The 19232-nt window shown below is 48.1% G+C and overlaps 1 protein-coding gene across 1 annotated transcript; it reads left to right on the top strand.

Annotated features, from left to right (window-relative positions):
• Positions 1-9232: 9232 nt before the first annotated feature.
• HEY2 (hes related family bHLH transcription factor with YRPW motif 2) lies at positions 9233-18911 on the top strand (the record flags this gene model as incomplete). Its single annotated transcript, XM_079549947.1, has 5 exons — positions 9233-9315; positions 10462-10540; positions 10645-10728; positions 13291-13372; positions 18232-18911. 5 exons carry the CDS (start codon positions 9233-9235, stop codon positions 18909-18911), a joined length of 1008 nt encoding a protein of 335 aa, XP_079406073.1.
• Between the last annotated feature and the right edge of the window lie 321 nt (positions 18912-19232).

The raw sequence follows: 19232 nt of genomic DNA, 5'->3' as shown, positions 1-19232 counted from the left end.
ACTCCACTTTCTTTCTACAGGGTTATCACATCAAAATATCTCTCATTTTGAATCTGATCCCTGTAAAAAAATTGTGCTTTAAATAAAAAAACTGTGATTTGAAGGAGAAAGGGAGAGCAATATGAAACACAGAGCAGAAGGCAATTTGCACTGTTGTCTTTCTTCTATATGCAGTAGTGACTGCAGGTACTGTGAGGATTTACTCCTGTGCTATCTGTGCAGGCTTGCCCTGAGGTACAGGGCCATTTGATCAACTGAGCTACATCAGCCACTTCGTAAGTTTTCTGCATGAGAAATACACCGGGGTCATTCGTTTGCTGGAATGTGCTCCCACTTCTCATGTTGCACTTTATGCCTTGGTCAGTGTTTTGTTAGATGAACTGGTCTGTACTGTTTCAACATTTAATCTGCTTGCTGACCTTTCAAGGTTCCTTTCTTTCGTGTTCATTTCCTCATTGCTATTACAGGTCTAAATAATCTTACATGCTTTGTTTAGCATCTCTACAGTAGTCTGCTTACTTACAATTTATGATCAATACAGAAGCCCAACCAGCTCTGTCATTTTTTCTTTTCATTGTAATGCACTGCTAGCATTTCCTCTTTGTATTTGGTCTGTTAGCTGTTTTTCTCTTCTGAGATCATTTTAACTAGCAAAAAGTTAGGATTCCTGGAGAACCCCTATCTGGAAGAGTGATGCTGAAAATCTAAGTGTTGTGGTTTAACCTGGAAGGTGGCTCAGCACCACCATGAGCCATTTGCTCACTCCAACTCTTCCCAGTGAGATAGGGGAGAGAATCACTAACAAAGTAGAACTCATGGATTGAGCTAGAACTATTTACTAAGATAGAGAAAAGGAAAAAGATCATATAAATGTGTGTGTATGTGTGTGTGTGTGTATATATATATATATATATATATGTATATACATATATAAATGCATATAACAAGTGATGCGCAAGCAATTGCTCACCACCCTTGACCAGCTAGCCCCCCAGGCAGCAGTGGGGGCCAGAGATGAACTCCTCCCCCTTCATAACTCCTTCCACTTGATGTAATATGATACAGAATATCTCTTCAGCCAGTTTAAGTCAGCGGTCTTAATTCTGTTTCCTTTCAGCTCCTTGGGCCCTTCATTGAGAACGGCCTTGGGTCAGTATAACACTGCTTAGCAGCAGCTATAAACATCAGTGAATTATCAACACTGTTTTCCTCCTAGAATCAAAACATAGCATCATACCAGACACTCAAACAATTCAATCCCAGCTGAAACTAAGACATTACATCCAAATAATTTATGCTATTTTATTTTCTGGTATATGAACAAATGAAGCATAGGTTTGTTAAGAACAAAAGTAATGATCTCCGGGTGGGTTACTCTAAGTGAACACATGAAGCACAGGTTCTTTCGCAGTTCTGAAACCACAGGAAAAGCAGCACACTGGATGGAACCACACCCTGAGCACCTGCTGGGAGCCCTGCTGGGAACCTGTCTTCAGAAGGGGGACATCCAAGTGGTTTGTACACAATGTGCAAGTACTGGCTTACTTCAGGTTGGCACTGCACTTAATCTGAGTGATAATCCCATCTCTACAGTGAATAGCAGCACAATTTTTCTTTGTCCTTGTTATTACTATTAGGGCTGCCTCTCAGAGCAGGAAAGTTTGTCAGCCCATTTCTTCAACAAAGAGTCCACGTAGGAAACGTTCTACTTCTGCTCCCTCTCTTCATCCCCACCCGAGGCAGGGAGATCTCTGGAGCTCATCCCTCTCACCTCTTTCCTCCCTGACAGACCTCAGGGCTGCATCTGGCGCTTGGAATTCCCCTATCAGGAGCAAAAAATCCCCACTGATTGTGTCAACCCAAGTCACCTAGTGAGGTGGACGCCTGATCAAGACCAAGTGCCACTACTCTGAAAGGTCACCTTGCAAAAAAACCATGTGTGAAATACCTCAATGCGGGGGTCTCAGCCACCAGGAGATCCAAGGATGAGGTGAAATTTTTGGGAGTTTATGGATATGGGCATATCTAGTAAATAAATACCCAGGTTTGCAATGCCTGCAGTTAGGCCCCCAAAAAATGTGAAGGCATTACAGGAGATGAACTAGCAGGGAGAGAGGGAGGGCAGATAATCTGGCTTTAGTGGACCAGCAGGAGAAGGGAGGAGAGAGTGAGTGTGGTAAGGCAGAAGGCAGGGATGAGGGAAGGGGAGGACTAGGAAGGGCCAAGGAGGGAAGACTGTGTTTTGGGAGGAAATGAGGGTGTCAGCAGTGATGTGGTCAGAGCTGTTAACCAGAATGGTGAGCCGGACAGCCCAGAAGCAGACAGCAGAACGTGTATGGGAAGCTGGAGGGAAGCCTCCACAAAGTCTTGTCTATCTAGCAGGAGAGTCAAAGTACTCATTGCTCTGATAGGAAAACCTACCAGCCATACTAGCATGCAGTCTTCCTGACTATGCACACAAGAAGGTAGAGAGGACACCTGCATTAAGAACCATCAACTCTGGAAGAACTGATGCTGTCAGCCACCTCTGAGGAAGCAGGCAAGACAAAAGGTTTAGGGAAGGGGAAGAAAAGATCAACTGACTGTGTAAAAGCCAAAGACCAGGGAGGTAGTGGGGGAAGTGTGAGAGCCTACCAAAACAAGATGTAAAAGATCTCTGCATGGCTGGGGAGAAGTTATTGCTTGAAAGCAATAACTTCTTCAAGCAAGTTATTGCTTGAAGAAGTTATTGCTTCTGTGAGCTGCTGTTCTCAGGATGTCCTCGGGCCTGACCCAGAGATGGGTGCAGGAAGAAAGAAGGGAGCAAAGCTGCAGTGCGCCCCCCCAGCAGTAGCAGAAAATTAAGGGACAATCAAAAGCTGGAAAAAAGGCTGAGGAGCAGGGCCTGCAGACAATCAGGGAGGCCAGTTTTTCACACAGGAGCGATGGTTTGGAAGAAGAAAAAAAAAAAAAGCTTCAAAAAAGGAAGCTAAAAATGCTAAAAATCTTCAGTAAAAATACATTCTGTGGTGACAAACAAAGCAACAGAGGAAACGTGAAACAGAGCGTCTGTGACACTCCCAGCACCAGGCCTCAGCGGCGTGGAAGCAGCAGGAGTGCTGACAGGCAGTGGGGCTGAGGAGGCAGCAGGGCTCTGAGGGACCCCAAGCCCCATAGCCGGTAGTGTTGTGGCCCAAGTCCCAACACAGAGCCTTGGCTTCTGTCAAAGGTGAGCACCAGCAGCCTTGTGAGCACCAAAAGCAGCGTGTTCTCTGGCAGGAATTTCACGTCCCTTGGTTAACATCTGCCACGGAAATAAAACACATGAAGAAACAACTTACCAAGCAAAAGAAAGCATTTAGCGTTTTGGAAAGCCCTCAGTCTACACAGAATTTTTCGTCTCTTGCACCACAAAGAGCAGTTTTAAAAGTCACCAACAATTAGCATGACGTGTCCTCAGAACCCCGGTGAGAGCGCGCTTTCCTCCCAAAGAGAAAGTCTTATCTCTTTTCCTCTAAAATAAAGCACACATTTATTTTATTATTTTATCCTGAATAAACTGAAAAGGTGCATAGAATAAAATGAATCAGAAAAGATGTTAAACTGCTGCCAAAGCGATACAAGATTTTAAAGGAGAGAAACACATTTGCCCCCATAAATCACAAATACCTTGACAGCATCCTTTTATTTTAGAATTGAGAAGAAAATTGGAACTAGGCCCAGCTTTTCCAGAGAGCTCTTCAATTTCTTTATTCAAGCAAAAGCCATACTCAGTCAACACAAGATTTCCTAGTTAAGCTCAGCAGGATCAGATGCAATGTTAACTATAGGATCAGAGAAAAGTCCTGCTTCAGAGCAGGCAGTTCTAATACACAATGCTGAGGACAACCAGGACAACAGCATTTTCTTTCCCTCTGAAAAAGACTGATGGACAAAAGGGAACTTTCAGCTGTTTAAGATGGTGATTCTCTTCATGGACACACATTCATGGCAGCATTTGTAACTTCGAGTTCATGGAAAAACAGGTTACCTTTTTGTCTTAAGATCCTTAACTAAATTCTATGGTGATGGAAGTCTCTGGCTCTGCATTTATGCTGGCTTATTTTGGGAACAGATTTTACCAAGGATTTATTTTGCCCCTGCATTCTTTATGGCAGAGATTGAGAAAATATTTTCATTAATAACTGTCAGACGTCACAGTTTCTTCTACTGACAAGCAGAAGTGGAGCACGTCCCTTTATTTACCCAGCTTTACAGGGATCTGTATTTTCACAGTCATTTCCAGGTGCCAACAATGACTACTGTTACTGAGGAAGTGAAATAAAATACCACAGATCTTGCCAGAAAATCTGGGGTTGCTTATTTTTGTTGTATGCGTAGTCTATACACAGGGGTATTTTTAGAGCATTAGGTGATGTGCTTTATTATTAACAGCTAGATTTGAAGCCTGAAGATGATTTATACCTTTCTCTCATATAGAAAAGTTCAGCTAAAGCCACTGTTTCCTTAGCACTTTCCGAGAACTGGTTTCTTCCTAACTCTCTGGAAAGCATCTTGGTTTTTATTTTGAAAAAACAACCAACAGCAAAATTCAAATAATGACAATTCTCCAGCTTCTGGCAACTGAAAGGCACAAAAGAAGTCCCGCTTGGAGTGAAACCACTCAAGAAAGAAAGGAAAACGTTGAAGCAGACAGTAGGATGGGGGGGGAGGAATGGGAAGGAATAAAAGAATCCCTCCAGTCCAAAACCCACCAAGCTTTGATTTAAAAAATAATAATAATATCTCAGTGTTCCCACTTTGACAGAAGATGTGCTGATGTGTTCATCTGGCCTTTCAGTAGTTACATACCATGACTTAGTCAAACCATGCTACATCACTGCGAAGATTTAAATAGCAGCGACTTCCAATAAGAAAGTTATGCTAGTGTGTTGATTTTTACAATAAGCATTTCCATTATAAAAAGATAATTTTATACCCACTGCAGCTTCATCCGTTTTAGTAGAGCTTTCTCTAAAACAGATTAAAGTTCATAATTCATGAAGTGCAGAAAGCAGTGAGACGAGGTTAGGTGCATTTTTGTTAGGTAATTAAATGACCTGATTTCCATTAATAAAGAAAGTGCCCTAGTTCCCATTAACACCACTGAAACCGTTCATTAAGATGACAAAAGTTAGACAGTTCTTAAGTCTTGGCCCACAGTCTTTGAAGAAAACACGGAACCAAAGCCAAGGAGTTGTTTGGTCAGAGTTCAAAACGCGCAGCAAAGCCTTCATTCCCCACTGCTATCAGTCTTGTGTGGCCGTGTACGGCTGCGTACAGAGCCTGTAGAACACTGCCAGGCAACAATTCTACACATGTGTAGAAAATCAAGTCCCGGGTTTTGAGAAACCTACGCACCGAGTGGAAGGCAAAATGCTGCAGTTACCAAGAGTATTCAACACAGCAATTCTACAATGTTAGCAGGCTACTACTATCTCCATTTCGCTGGTAGGAGACTGAAAGAAAGAGACAAAGCAAGCTAACCTAGAGGGAAAAGCCCACGAAAATTAATAAGAGTTATTTTTGAAGTGGATTAGTTAAACCACAAACAATTCTACGCAGACAACCATTCAAAACTAAAGCTGCTTTTATTCTACTCAGTGTTATTTTATTCTGAAAGTGAATTAATTTAAATCAAATTGCAGCCACTTTTGTTGTGAATAAGACCATGCAAATTGAGGCTCAATACAGTTCACAGACACTTCTAATTTACACCCTTTGTTAATAGAATTAATTGGTCTGAGTGCCCAAGCTCACAGAGGAAGCATGCAAAGGTGTGAGGAGGGAAGGATGAGGCTCACGCCTGCAGGGTTTGTGCCCCTGCAGTCCAGGGGTGCCATCCCGCCATCCTTGTCTTACCATCCTGCACAGCCCTGAGCCAGAGGACATTCTGCCCTTCCCCATCACCTAGGAAGCAGTGACAGCTCAAGCATTTCATGCATTTAACGAGAGTACGCACAAACAAGCATCACCTACTGACTGGGGGGCAGGAGGCAGCACTTGACCCACCAGAGTGCATTCATTGATCTCTGTAGGCACCAAAAGGTGGGGAATGCAAACTGCAGGGCATGTGAAGCTGTGCTTTCAGTCGGCAGCCTGAAAACCCAATAGCTGGCTTCACCGAGAGCACATTTGCAGAGGTGCTACTCAGTGATAACCACTGAAAGATGTCACTGCGAAGGATTTACAAATACTCACTATATTTTCCTTCCTTGTTTTTTGTTTTTTGTTTTTTTTGACTCATCATCAGCTTGACATTTTGTTTTCTCACAGCAAGTCTCCGTGCAATTTTTATACTTCCCAGAACTGAAGCAAAACGAAACAATCTGCGGGTGTGAGTGCAGCCCGCCAAGGCAGCACAGCTCTATCACTGCACACTCATGGCTGCAGCCCCACAGCAGCTACTGAAGGCTCAGCCCCATTGAGACCTGTTGGCAGGAGCCCTGCCAGGCTGCCAGGCTGCTTGCTGCGAACTGGGACGAACGCTGCACACCCACACATACAGTCCTGGCAACGCTGCATGCCTCTACTTTTATCTCCCTCACATTCGCAACACATGATTTCCTCAGTTCTCTGCTCTTTCCTCAATCTGTCAGAACCACTTTGGTGTGAATGGCTAGAAATCACCTCAAACTTCTAGTCAGAATCAAATCAGGTGGGGAAAAAAAAAGAAAAAGACGACAGTATTTTTTCTTGCTTTTACTAGCAGTTACCGATGAGTCCATCAGTAGGAAGAAAATACAGCTTCCTTGTTCTCAGCCACGGCTGTCTCTCCTCTACTGTTCTGAAAGCTTCCCAGTAAGAGAAAATAAAAGCTGCAGAACACTTACTCATATGGGGCTGCTCACAGTGTGTAGGAAATGAGATGCGTTTGTTTAGAAGTCAGATGGTAAAATACAAGACACAACTCCATGACTGAAGTTTTAAGAGCCATAAAGAAGCTCAGAACAATCTTGAGTGCCATGGGATAGAGCTGCTGGGTGACAGCTGCTGCTCTGTCAGGACACCATGCCCAACTACTGCACCTTACACGTCCCCCACTGTCTGAAAGGAGCAATCCCAAAATCTCTAGAAGCGCTCCCGGCCAGCGGGATCCGTGGTCCCGCGGCGGCCAACCCGCCCCAGCCTTCATTTGCACCGCACTTCTGAAGAGGGCAAAATGGGGGATAAAAAACAAGGGGAGGAAAAAAAAAAGAAAAAGGGAAGGGAAAAAAAAAGAAAAAAAAAGAAAAAAAAAAAAAAGCAGCCATCGCGGAGCACCGTTCCCCCGGCGGGGAGCGGCTCGGAGCGATGCTGGACGCCGGACCTGTGCGCAGTCTCCGCCCCGCTTCCCCCTTAGGCCGCCCGGAGGCTCCGCGGCTCCAAGCATAGCAGTGCCCTATGGCTGTTACCTCCGGGGGAAAAGCGCTGGAGAACGGGAAGGGATACATTAACGCGAGCCCTACTTGCTCAGGAGTGGTAATTCCTCTGCAAGCAGACATACAGAGAAGCCCCGCTTTTCTGCAGTGGAGGGACGCGCCTCACAGCACCTCTCTCCGCCCGGCAACGACGGAAAAATCGGACAGCGGCTGCAGCCCGCAGCTCCTGCATGGCACCCTCCGCGCACCTGCTGCCGGCTCCGGGTGGGGACTGGCAGACAGTGCGGCATGGGGGAGCCCAAAGTGGCCCCCGGGGAACGGGTGGGTTGGGGATGGGAAGGAAGAAAAAAAAAAAAAAAAAAGAGAGAAAAAAGAGATGAAGGAAAAAAAAAGAAAGAAAAAAGAAGAGAAAAAGAATAAAAGAAAGGAAATGGGGAAAGAATGAAAGAAAAGAGAGAAAAAAGAGAAAGATTAAAAAGAAAAGCAAGAAAGAAGAAAGGACAAAAAGAAAACGAAATGAACCTGCCTAAACTGGGTGCAGCAGAGGCCTCTTAGCGTTGGGGATTTCCAGGAGACCCCAGCAGGGCTGTCAGGAGGATTTCGCAGCCGATTCCACGACGCACAGCCCTGACATCAGCCTAGCTCAGGAAGTAAGCACGGGACAGCGCGGGTTTCTCTGTAAGAGAAAAGCACGACAGAACTGTGCCCCAGGGAAAAAAAAAAAAAAAAAAAAAAAAAAAAAAGAGAGAGAGGGAGAGAGAAAAATCGTAAGGCAGCCTTAACTATGGCCACAATGAGCACACATCATACAGCTGTAGCGGCACTGACTTGATCAGCAGATGCCCGTGCGGAGCCCCGAGAGCGAGCACCGTGCCGCAACCGCGGGGCGACTGAAGGCAGCGCCATTAGCGGGCACTGCGCGCCCGCCTCCCGCCCCGTCCCGGGAGCGTCGCGCGGTCCTCTGCGGCAGCCGCAGCCCCAGGAGAGGGCACGGGTACGGCAGCCGGCCGCCGCAGGCTGTTCCCGCTGGATTGTTTTCTCCCGAGTGGTCCCCGTCCTTATTTGTTTTTGTTTGGACTGGTTGATTTTTTGCTCAGATACCATAAAAGGGGCCACTGTGGGGAACGCGTCCCGAGTCCCCTTGAGCCGCCTCGGCCCTTCCCGCGATCGTTCCGCTTCGGTTGCGTCCCAGCGACAGTGCATCTCCCGCTGACGGTACCGCGGGCGTGCGAAGGGCGACACAGCAGCGACAGCCACGTGAAGAGCCTGCGCCCGGCGTGCCACCGATATCACCGTCTGCACAGAGGGAAATAGGGCTGCCGCTGGCTTCTCCTCCAGCACCGCGCAGAGCCACCTGCACCCGAGCGCTGCGTCCCCCTCCCTCCCTCCCTCCCCCCCGGCCCAGCGACGCTCCACAGGGGGCATCGGGCAAAGTGCCGCCGCCCGCCGGCACCGCGGCTCCGGCCCCCCCGGCGCTCATTCTCCCTGCTCCCGGCCGGCCGCCACGCCGGGCCCCGCGGGACGGAGTGGGGGTACAGTCCGAGAGTCGCCCCTTCGTTCCCTCCCAAGGCCGGGATCCTCGTTACCTCTCCTCGCGGATCCCGGCACCTTCGCCCGAGACTTTTTTCCGTCTCCCGGGTGGGCGGCCCCCGCCCTGCCTCCCTCCGTCCAGTCCTCCCGACGGGGCGGGCCTGGCCGGGGGCGGGCCGGCGCGCTTGAGGCTGTGCCGCGGCGTGGGAAAGCGTCTCAGAGACGGTTCGCTTTGCTGGCGGTGCGGTGCGTGCCGTGCCGGGCCGGAGCCTCCGTCCGGATTTATTTCTGTCTGCCCCACGCCGGTTGCCGGCTGAGCCGCGATGAAGCGACCTTGCGAGGAAACTACCTCAGACAGCGACATGGACGAGACCATCGATGTGGGCAGCGAGAACAACTACTGCGGGTAAGCGGGACCCACATCCCAGGCTCGCCCCCTCACCCCCCAGTCCCACCCGCGCGGGCGCCGAGGGCCAAAACCCTGGGCACCAAAACCCTGCACTCCATAACGGCAGCATCCCGAAACTCGAGAGTGTGGGCTGCTCCGGGATCTCCGGCACCACTCGGAGCCCGCAGCTATCTGGGAACCCCCGCGCCTCCTGGAGCTCGGGGCAGTACCGGCCCGGGGGGTGCTTGAGCCGCCCGGCAGCCCCGCGTGATGCACTGCGTGCGGTGGGATCTGTTCGCGAAGTCGCTCCCGATCGGCGCCGAGCAACCGAACTGAATCGGAGCCAGTAGGAAATGACCTGTGGGTCCAGTGGTTGGATGGGAACAGCAGCAAACCCCGCTGTGAGCCAGTGGAGATGGATTCCCCACTCGGGGAAGTGGGATGGGGGGAGAGGAGGAAGGAGGAGGAAATGTCGGGGGGGACTCTGCAGGGACAGCTCGAGTCTGAGGGCCAATGAGAGCAACGCAGTGGTATGGGCACTGAGCCCCGGCTTGTCCCCATCACTGGGGACAGTCTGTCAAACAGCAAGCCTGTTCGTGATGAGGTTGAGACCCTTCCGTGGCTGTAGGCAGTGCAGTTGTAAAAGCAGATTGTAAAAGCACTGTGCTGATGGTGTTGGAAGAGGTAGCAGGTGTTGGCAGGGCGCTGCCCTCCTGCGTGAGTGCCCGCTGAGGTGACAGGAATGACAAAACCTGGCCAGGCCTGTAACATAGCGTACATCTGCTGCTGATAGCATAGAGGCGTGGAATCATTATGGTTGGAAAGGGCCTCTTAAGATTATCTGTTCCAGCTATCATGTAAAGGTCGTCCATGTTTTTTCCTTTGAATGCAGTTCTATGGACTGTATTTGTAGGCATGATTTTAGATGCAATGAATATGAAACCTGTGCTGGACGGTGAACCATCTGCTAGAGAACCTTTCAGGGGGTTCTGGCAGTTCACAGAGCAATCCGCTTGGCTGGACCAATCCAAAACAAAATGTCTCTTTGAAAACCCAGTGTGTCCTAAGCAACGTGTGACGGCACTCAATAGGGCAATCTAAGATGTCTTCAGAGAGCAGTTTGTCACACTGTACAACACCTGATGTACTTTTGTCATTTCCCAGGCAAAGCCATAGTTCTGTGCTTCGACCAAATTCCCCAACCACAACATCTCAGATTATGGCCAGAAAGAAAAGAAGAGGGGTACGTGTCCTTTCGTTCTCTTCCCGTGTGACAACTTGCGTGTGTGCTGTAATTTTGCCCTTCAACAATTCTGTAAACTTACCGTGTTTTGTTTTTGGGAATAGATTATAGAGAAAAGGCGCCGGGATCGTATAAATAACAGTTTATCTGAGCTGAGGCGGCTGGTGCCAACTGCTTTTGAAAAACAAGTAAGCCCTTTTTTTTTTTTTTCATCCTGTATCTCATCTGGCAATGTCGGTTCTCTTGTAGAGCTTATTAAAATAATCCTGTATGTGTCCTGATCTGGCACAAAGCTGGCATCTCAGTGAAGCGCTTTGTTGTGGCAAAACTATTAGGAACATAATTCATCATAAAGCCGAAAAACATTTCCATTCTTCGGCTTGTTTTTCCCTTAAGGGTAACAGTGTTCGTGTTGCCTCTGTTCTTTCGATGAATTCCAGTGGTGGTTTTGTTAAAAATGTGCTTTACTCTGTAGTTAAAAAACAAAACAGAAGAAACAACAAAACAACCCCCCCAGACCTGTGTGTCAATTAGTCATCAGTATAAATCTTGGATCTCTTTTGCCCCTTCTTTAGGGAAACTTTCATTTTAATCTATAGTTGCAGTTGCAACGTAATCTGTATGATTTTCTAAGAAGCAAGCGAGCTGCCCGGATCAGTCAGGTTTTAAAGTGGCCGTGTAAAAGCAGTGCACTGGGGCTAGGAAAAGGCCCAGCGGTGAGATCCAGGTAAGGCAGTGGTACTTTCAAAGGCGTTCAATGAGCAGTGCTCGATGGGAAGGCTGTCAAGGTCCAGCTGACCGCAGGGAACCTGGGTTCAGCTTCTGCCTGGGAAATTGCACAGCGAAAGCTTCAAGTACCATCAGTGCTGCAAAAAGCGTGTTTTGTTTCTGCTGCTCAAATTATTTAATTACTTTCCCATATCTTGAGTTTAATTTTTTTTTTGTCTCCTGATTTGATATTTAACAGCATGTATATTTTATCAAATGTATTTGAAGATGCGTGGGTATGTGCAGATGGCACTGGGTCTCACGCAGAGGCACCAACTGAGAGTACAGCTCCTGACTTTCTTGGAACTGAAAATAAAATACAGAAAGTAAACCCTGAGAGCAGCCTGTGGGTGCCGAACTGTTGGGGCAGCTAGGAGTGGCCAGAGCCCCGCTGTACCAGGCTCAATACATGAACAAGAGGCCAATGAAAAAGAAATTTTAAGTGTTGCAGTTGCAGTAAGAGCATCACTTGTGTCACCTGCAATGTACTTCAGTACCTGCTGGCTTTAGCTGAACTGTTCCGTAGGCTGTGGCAGAGTGGAGCGGCAGAGGTATTTTCAGCTAGATAAACAGGGGCAAGAGACAACAGTTGTTTGTCCCATTTTATTGTTTACTTCTTGAAACCCACAAACATTATAAAACAAGTCCTACAGAGCCTTTGGAAGGGACCCAGCAGTGTGCAGTTTTTAGCTATTAGTCACTCGCCCAGAGACGGCCTGTGCTGTTTCTACGGAAAAGATGAAGTCTGAGCAAAACACAGGATGCAGTTGCATGTAAAATGTAGAATTTAATCAAAAACTCGCCCTCACACCAAAATTCATCCTAAGAAATGTTGAAAGCAATAAGTGAATTTAAAAAAATATGTAAGATCGGGGTAAAAATAAGTATGCGATGTATTTTGTTCAGCCTCCCTGACACTTCCCTGTAAGATGCCAAAGACAAAGTCACCCGTCCTTTCCCAGCTCCTTGGCATTCCACTCACTGAAGTGTCCGAGCAAGACTGTTAGCTCCCACTGCCCTTCCACCCGCTCCTGGCCACATGCTGAGCCCCTGGAGCTGAGCTTTGAGGTGCCCCCCGGACCTCTTCTGCTCACCTGCAGCGCAAATGAAGCAGCAGAGGCTGCAGAGAGTCTGGTGTCAGCAAGTGGCACAAGTGGGAACAGAGGGCAGATTTGGCTTGCAGGATGCTGTCTGCCAGCAGCCAAAGTTTGTGCAGCTCTGATTTTTGTTGATGCTGAGGGGGAGCCTGGGATAATGTTCGCATGGAAAACTCAGCTGTCTGGGTATGTTCCAGGTGTGTTTGAGGTTTTATTTATAAATTAATGTATTAATACTGCCTTTGGACTTGCATCCTACAACACCATGAGCCATCCTCAGTGACAGCAAAGAGCCTCACTGCTGGAAGAGTTCTTTCTTTTTCACAGTGTTCAGCTGCGTGTCCCTGCAAACTCAGCCTTGCAGTAACTTAAAAAACTGTGGGCTGTGCGATTGTTTTTGCAGTGGAGAATGAGAATAGAATATTCAGCAGCCAAACGACATGTCAAAAATTAATAGGCTTCTAGGGAAGAAGGATACTTTTCGGTGTGTGTCCATAGGGACACCTACTGGTAAAAGCAGCAAAAGAGGCTGTAGGGGGATCTTAATCACCAGCACTGCAGACCTTTCCCGGTGGGTTTTCGGTTGTTTTTTTGGGTCGGTTGCTTGAAAAAGATGTGCTGAAAGTGAGACTCTTCTTTTATTTCATGAAGGCATCATCTCTGCACCAACCTCAAAGCCAGAGTTACACTGAGCCGTAGTCTTAATAAAGCCAGGTTGTGCTGCTGGTGCTTGTGTCACTGAGAGGGAGACGGCAGTAGTCATTAGGCAGTGTCTGGGATGCAGATGCTCACAAAAGAATTAAGCTGGGAATGTTCCTATGATAGGAGAAATTGAAACCGTAAGGCTGGGCTCAGTTTTATTTACATGAATCTCTTATCTCGAAGGGATCTGCCAAATTAGAAAAAGCAGAAATACTGCAAATGACAGTGGATCATCTGAAGATGCTTCAAGCGACTGGAGGTAAAGGTAAGGAGAAGATGGCTTCTTTTTCTGCTACTTGGGGAAATTTCAGCAAAAAGTACTTTGACGGGCTGTGATAGGCGTTTCCAGATTAAAGGGGTGGAAATCAATGCTAATGGCAGGATTGAACTCGTGGGAAAGAACTACTGGGACAAAAGAAGCACTTGACCCTGGGCTTGTGTTTGCTTTCATAACACTGTGGGAGTAAAGGCTTCATTCACAGGCAGCCCAGTCAGAGATTTGTTTGGGGTTTCCAAAGAGCACTGAAATCGGCACAGGGAGACAAAACAAATAGGCAAACACCAAACATAAACAGGAGGTTTGTGGCAACAATTGTGTAGCACAAAACCAATGTTAAAACTCATTATACAGCAGCTATACCAAAGGAAGTGGATGGAGAGGAGCTTTCATTATTGTGGATGTATTTTCTTTGTTCTGGAAAGACTTATAAATGTGAGGTTAGACATCACCAGAACAAAATCCAGCCTGCTATAGGCAGCTCTAGGTATCAGATAAGACTGCAGACTGATAGCAGCACTATCTGAGCTTCTATTTACACGCTGGATGTGTTTGTCAGAGGTCAGGGTGGTTCCTTGCATCCAGAGCCTGCATGACACAGAGGCAGTGCGGTCGACCCGTTCGATTGCCTGCTGCCATGAGCCAAGCGTGCCCTGCTTGTGCGAGCTGACAGCCCTGAGGCTGGAGGCCAAACGATGTCAGCCACCCACGAGCTGTTCTCTATAGTCACGGGGTTGCAGCTTATTTGGAGCAAAGAACTTGCTTGCCTTCCATAAGAACTGTCCCACATCCCGTGCCCTTAACCGTCATTATAGTTGAAACTGCCGTAATGTAGATCAGCCCATTTTTCATTAACCCATTGTGATATAAAGGTACAGGCTAGAAAAGAGACTGCTGCTGGAAATGTAATCGCTTTCTTTCTTTTTATTAAACTCAAAAGTTTTTAGCCCGTGAGAGAATTGCTGCAGCTCTCTGTACCTTGCAGTGATTACAGGGCTCAACTTAAAATCAGCGCGTGCATAACAACAAATGGCTATGGGAAAGCCTGCTGGAGGCTGGTGTTCTGTTATTTGTTAAAATTCACACCAAGCTGACATACATATTTTATAGGTGTTAAGAGGCTTTTGTTAGTAGTACCTCTAAGCTTAAGATTTACTGGTAGCTAGCTCATTTTGTCAGAAGTGAAAGGGATTTTATTGCCTTTCATATAACAGATATGCTTCTTGGTATCTTGAGCAGATGTACAAAATATAATCTAAGGAAATGTTAATTTTATATAACTGTATGCAGGAAAAAATGTTCTGTAAAGATGCCTATTTAGCTGGGAAAGCAGTGCTCTTGAAAGTTACGAAACGCCCAAATTTTTTGTGCGTGTGCAACTTGAATTCAAATCGTCTCGTGTCTGCGTGATGGTGCAGTCTTTAATTGCGTAGTTGCTTACTGGTTTTCCACAGTCTGTTTCGCTTGGTGCTCAGAGCAAGCAAGGCTAAGAAGCCAAGAGCAGTGGTTGCCGCTTCGTTGTGTCCTCCCTCTTCAGTGCATAGCCCAGCTATCCCAGCCTGTCTCCCTCATAAAAGCTGCAACAGCTCCCATCTCTCCAAGATCTGTACCACTAGTGATACGGCCACTCTTTAGGGAGATTTAACAGGAATGCTCCTTCCCCTGCCTCTCTACCCTCAAACAAATGTTGTTGGGGATTATTTTTTAAGTGAGTCAGATCGAGTGGCTATCTGATGGGGCAGGGACGAGGTGCTGGGGACGGGAGCTGCCAGGCACAGAACAAGGAGATTCATGGTGTGGGGAGGTTACCCACAGCCACCAGCAGCCAACCAGAACCACCTCTGTGACCCTTAGGAGCCCTGCTTGCTACTCCAGGGCCAGAGATTTGTGGCACATCAGTATAATGCCCAGCTATTTCACAAACACTGCGGCTTAATCTTCTCCTTCTGACCCAGAGATAAGAGTAATCTCACTGGATGGATTAACAAACTTTAAGAAAAGAGGTCTGTAAGTTAGTGCTGGGCAAAGTTTAAGCCTGTGTTTCCTTCTTACTTAATGTTTTACTTTGCAAAGTAAGTAACAGCTTTAAATATCATTTCCTAAGGTATTTTCAAGGCTGATACTTGTTTTATTTGCAATTGTAGTTATTCCTACTTCGTAACTCATTTTTGGAGCAGAAATTTTGTTGGTCAGAGAAAAGATTTGTCCCATCATTTCATCTATGGACAGAAGTTGTTATCGGAAGAGAGAGAAACATGTCCTAGAACCCTTACATTGTGTTGTGCCCCGTGCTGAGAGCTAGGGATAGCTTGTTTTTCTCCTACTGGCCTAGTGGCCAACTGAGAATGCATGGAGCTGGAAAGGGTGGCATTGGTAGCTTCTCAGATTTAGTGGTGTGGTGAATCCAGTGTGAGCACAGCAGGAAAAAGGCTGACATGGCTTCAGCCTTTTGGTGCCTTTCTGGCAGATAGGGAAGCAGGCAGGGAAGAAGCCAAAGCAGGGAGGCTACTGCTTTTCCAGCTCTGCGTATATTCCATATTTCCTGATGCAGGTGTGGGCAATGGTCTCATTGTTCTGTGAAGTTATTGTCTGGCCTGGGGCCAGCGCTTTTTGCTGACAGGGCAAGCAAGCAAAAGCAAAGAGCTGTTAGCCAGCAGCAAGTAGCTGGCTGGGACCTTGGTGTGGTTTTATTGCAGCTTCAGTGCAAATTGAGCTCAGGTGACTGACACCTGGGTTGGTGTAGAAAGAGCTGTTAGTGGCCGTGCCTTGTCACCTAAGCACCTGGAGCTCAGTTCCCACGTGGGCTGGTGTCCTCATTTCTGTTTCTTGGCCACCTCGCAGGAGATTGACAGGGAGCCAGCACATACAGGGCTTTTGGACTGCTCATCCCAGAGCCAGCTCAGGCACAGAGGGAGCCACGGACAGCGATGTCCTCCACATCTGCATTCCAGAGACATGGAAGGGAGGTCTTGAGGCTTCTGATGTGAAGACAGTCCTCAAGCCAAGCTGCTGGCCGCCATTCAGCACACAGCTCTCTCACCACTGCCTGCCTGCCTGCCTGGTTTTAGTCAGAAGTTCCCTCAAAACACTGTGATTTCACAAATTGTTCAGATGCGGCAGAGGGGTCTGTGCTTCCTGACAGAACTCCCCGACATGTTGTACTCACCATGCTGCTAGCTGGAGAGGCTTTCTCTGGGGTCTTGTACAGCATCAGGTGGGCAAGGTGGCTTGCATGACAAGCACTGTTGTAAACTGATAAGAGGTGGTATATAGCAGGCAGGGGATTTAGGAAGATGTGATTAATTGTATGTAAATGTAATTAATTAAGAATAGAATGGACTGGGTTGAAAAGGATCACAGTGATTATCAAGTTTCAAACCCCCTGCTATGTGCAGGGTCACCAACCACCAGACCAGGCTGCCCAGAGCCACATCCAGCCTGGCCTTGAATGCTTCCAGGGATGGGGCATCCACAACCTCCTTGGGCAACCTGTTCCAGTGTATCACCACCCTCTGTGTGAAAAACTTCCTCCTAATGTCTAACCTAAACCTCCCCTGTCTCCATTTAAAACCATTCCCCCTTGTCCTATCACTATCCACCATTGTAAACAGCTGTTCCCCCTCCTGTTTATATGCTCCCTTTAACTACAGGAAGGCCACAATATCCCTGGAGCCTCCTCTTTTCCAAGCTGAACAAGCCCAGTTCCCTCAACCTTTCTTCATAGAGCCTGAGTTCATTCTACGATGTGGACGCACAGCAATAGAAAGTGAAAGCAGCCTTCTAAGCTGCTTGATTTTTTCAAGAAGACCTCAGTTATTTCATGCTAAACTGTGCAAGGTCTGGTGCAAATATTGCTGCCAAAATCCACCATAATAAGTGCACTTGATCCATCTGTACTAATGCACATCATAGTCATAAATACCATAAAAAAGTTTTGAAGAAAGCAAAAGAAAAACCACTATGCCCACTTGAGAGTAACAGGACATTGCTCTCCCAAGAACACCTCTGAACTGAAGTGGAATTGATTTTTGTAGCTGAAGAGCAGCAACTTAACCACTAGATTTGATACTAAACCCTTTTAGAAAGGGAATATCTTTTCATATGTGTTTAATAAAACTGTTTTTTTTTTTCCGAATGTTTTTTGTCCCAAGCCTATGGAGCTCCAGCTGCTATTTGCTGAAATGCCTCTTGGGCTATGTGACTGTCAGTCTTCCATCTCCAAATTAGCAATGGCATTGCATAAAACGTTTTCTCAGTAAAGCTTTTTATTGTGTGTGTGCAGAGTCATGACAAGATGTTTTTAGTTTGTAGTTAAATAGCACCGTATGCCACATTGTCCTAATGACTCTGGGAAGGAGATGAGCCCTCAGCAGCAGTTGCAACAACTGTCTCACAGTGTCAAGCAATAGCTTCAGTGCGTTGCTGTGAATGCTAGCATGGGGAAAGCAGAGGCAGCAGAGTGCGTGCGAGCTGCCTGGTCCCCCGCCGTCTCTTTGTGTGTAGAAATGTGTCCCTCACACACGCGCAGGGGTGACACCATAACACCGCACTGCAGAGGCTTCCCGAGGTACTGCAGGAGCGGCATCGTGTATCTCTTCAAGAGTCACGAGTACTTATGGTCTTAATTCCTTTCGTTTATATAGTGTACAAAAACAACTGTAGTCTATTGCGTTACAGGGATGGTCACACAAATCACTTACAGGCTGGAGAACACACTTTTCTTGTTGCGAATCTTAACCCGTAAGTGACAGACTGGTGGCTGAGGGAGGCTGGGGCTGGCCGTGTTGCCTGATGTCGGCCGGGAGGTTGGCCTAGCGCTTAGCATGCCTTTTGTCCACCTCTTGCAGGTTATTTTGATGCTCACTCACTGGCCATGGATTTCATGAGCATTGGCTTCCGGGAGTGCTTGACTGAAGTTGCGAGGTACCTGACATCTGTGGAAGGCCTCGACACCTCTGACCCGCTGCGTGTCAGACTGGTGTCCCATCTCAGCACCTGCGCCTCTCAGCGGGAAGCGGCTGCCATGACCTCCTCCATGGCCCACCACCACCACCCGCTGCACCCGCACCACTGGGCAGCCGCCTTCCACCACCTCCCGGCCGCCCTGCTGCAGCCCAATGGACTCCACGCCCCCGAGGCCGCTCCATGCAGACTTTCCTCAGAAGTGCCTCCCCACGGCTCTGCACTGCTCACCGCTACCTTCGCCCACACCGACGCCGCCCTCAGGGTCCCCTCAGCGGGCAGTGTTGCTCCCTGCGTCCCCCCGCTCTCTACCTCTCTCCTCTCCCTCTCGGCCACCGTTCATGCCGCAGCCGCTGCCGCCACGGCAGCTGCCCAGAGTTTCCCCCTCTCCTTCACCAGCACCTTCCCCATGCTCCCCCCAAGTGCAGCTGCCGCTGCGGTGGCAGCAGCTACAGCCATCACCCCGCCATTGGCCATGTCAGCCTCATCCAGCCCCCAGCAGGCTGGCAGTGGGGCAAGCGGCAAGCCCTACCGGCCCTGGGGGACGGAGGTCGGAGCCTTCTAAGTGCCCCCTCTTCTACCCTACACAACTCCCTCTTCTCTCTCCACGCATGCACACAAACACAAACACACACACACACACACATACAGCTCCTGTGACCTTGCTGAGGGCCAAGGGCCGCTGTCACCCAGGGCCTGGCAGCCAGCCCAGGCACTGCCCTCGCTGCAGGCACTGGAGGGGACACAGGCGGCCTGCTCCTCATGGCAGGTGTGCTGAGGGCACCTGGAGGCAGTGGCTTTCAGAAGCATCACCACTGCATTGGCATGTGGATGTTCCCCAGGACATACATAGGCACTAGGGCTAACAGTTCTCTGGCTGTACATC

Source organism: Tetrao urogallus (genome assembly GCF_951394365.1).
Source record: "Tetrao urogallus genome assembly, chromosome: 2".
Classification (NCBI taxonomy): domain Eukaryota; kingdom Metazoa; phylum Chordata; class Aves; order Galliformes; family Phasianidae; genus Tetrao; species Tetrao urogallus.
The sequence above is the reverse complement of the archived record's forward strand: the minus strand, read 5'-3'. Positions and strand labels throughout refer to the sequence as shown.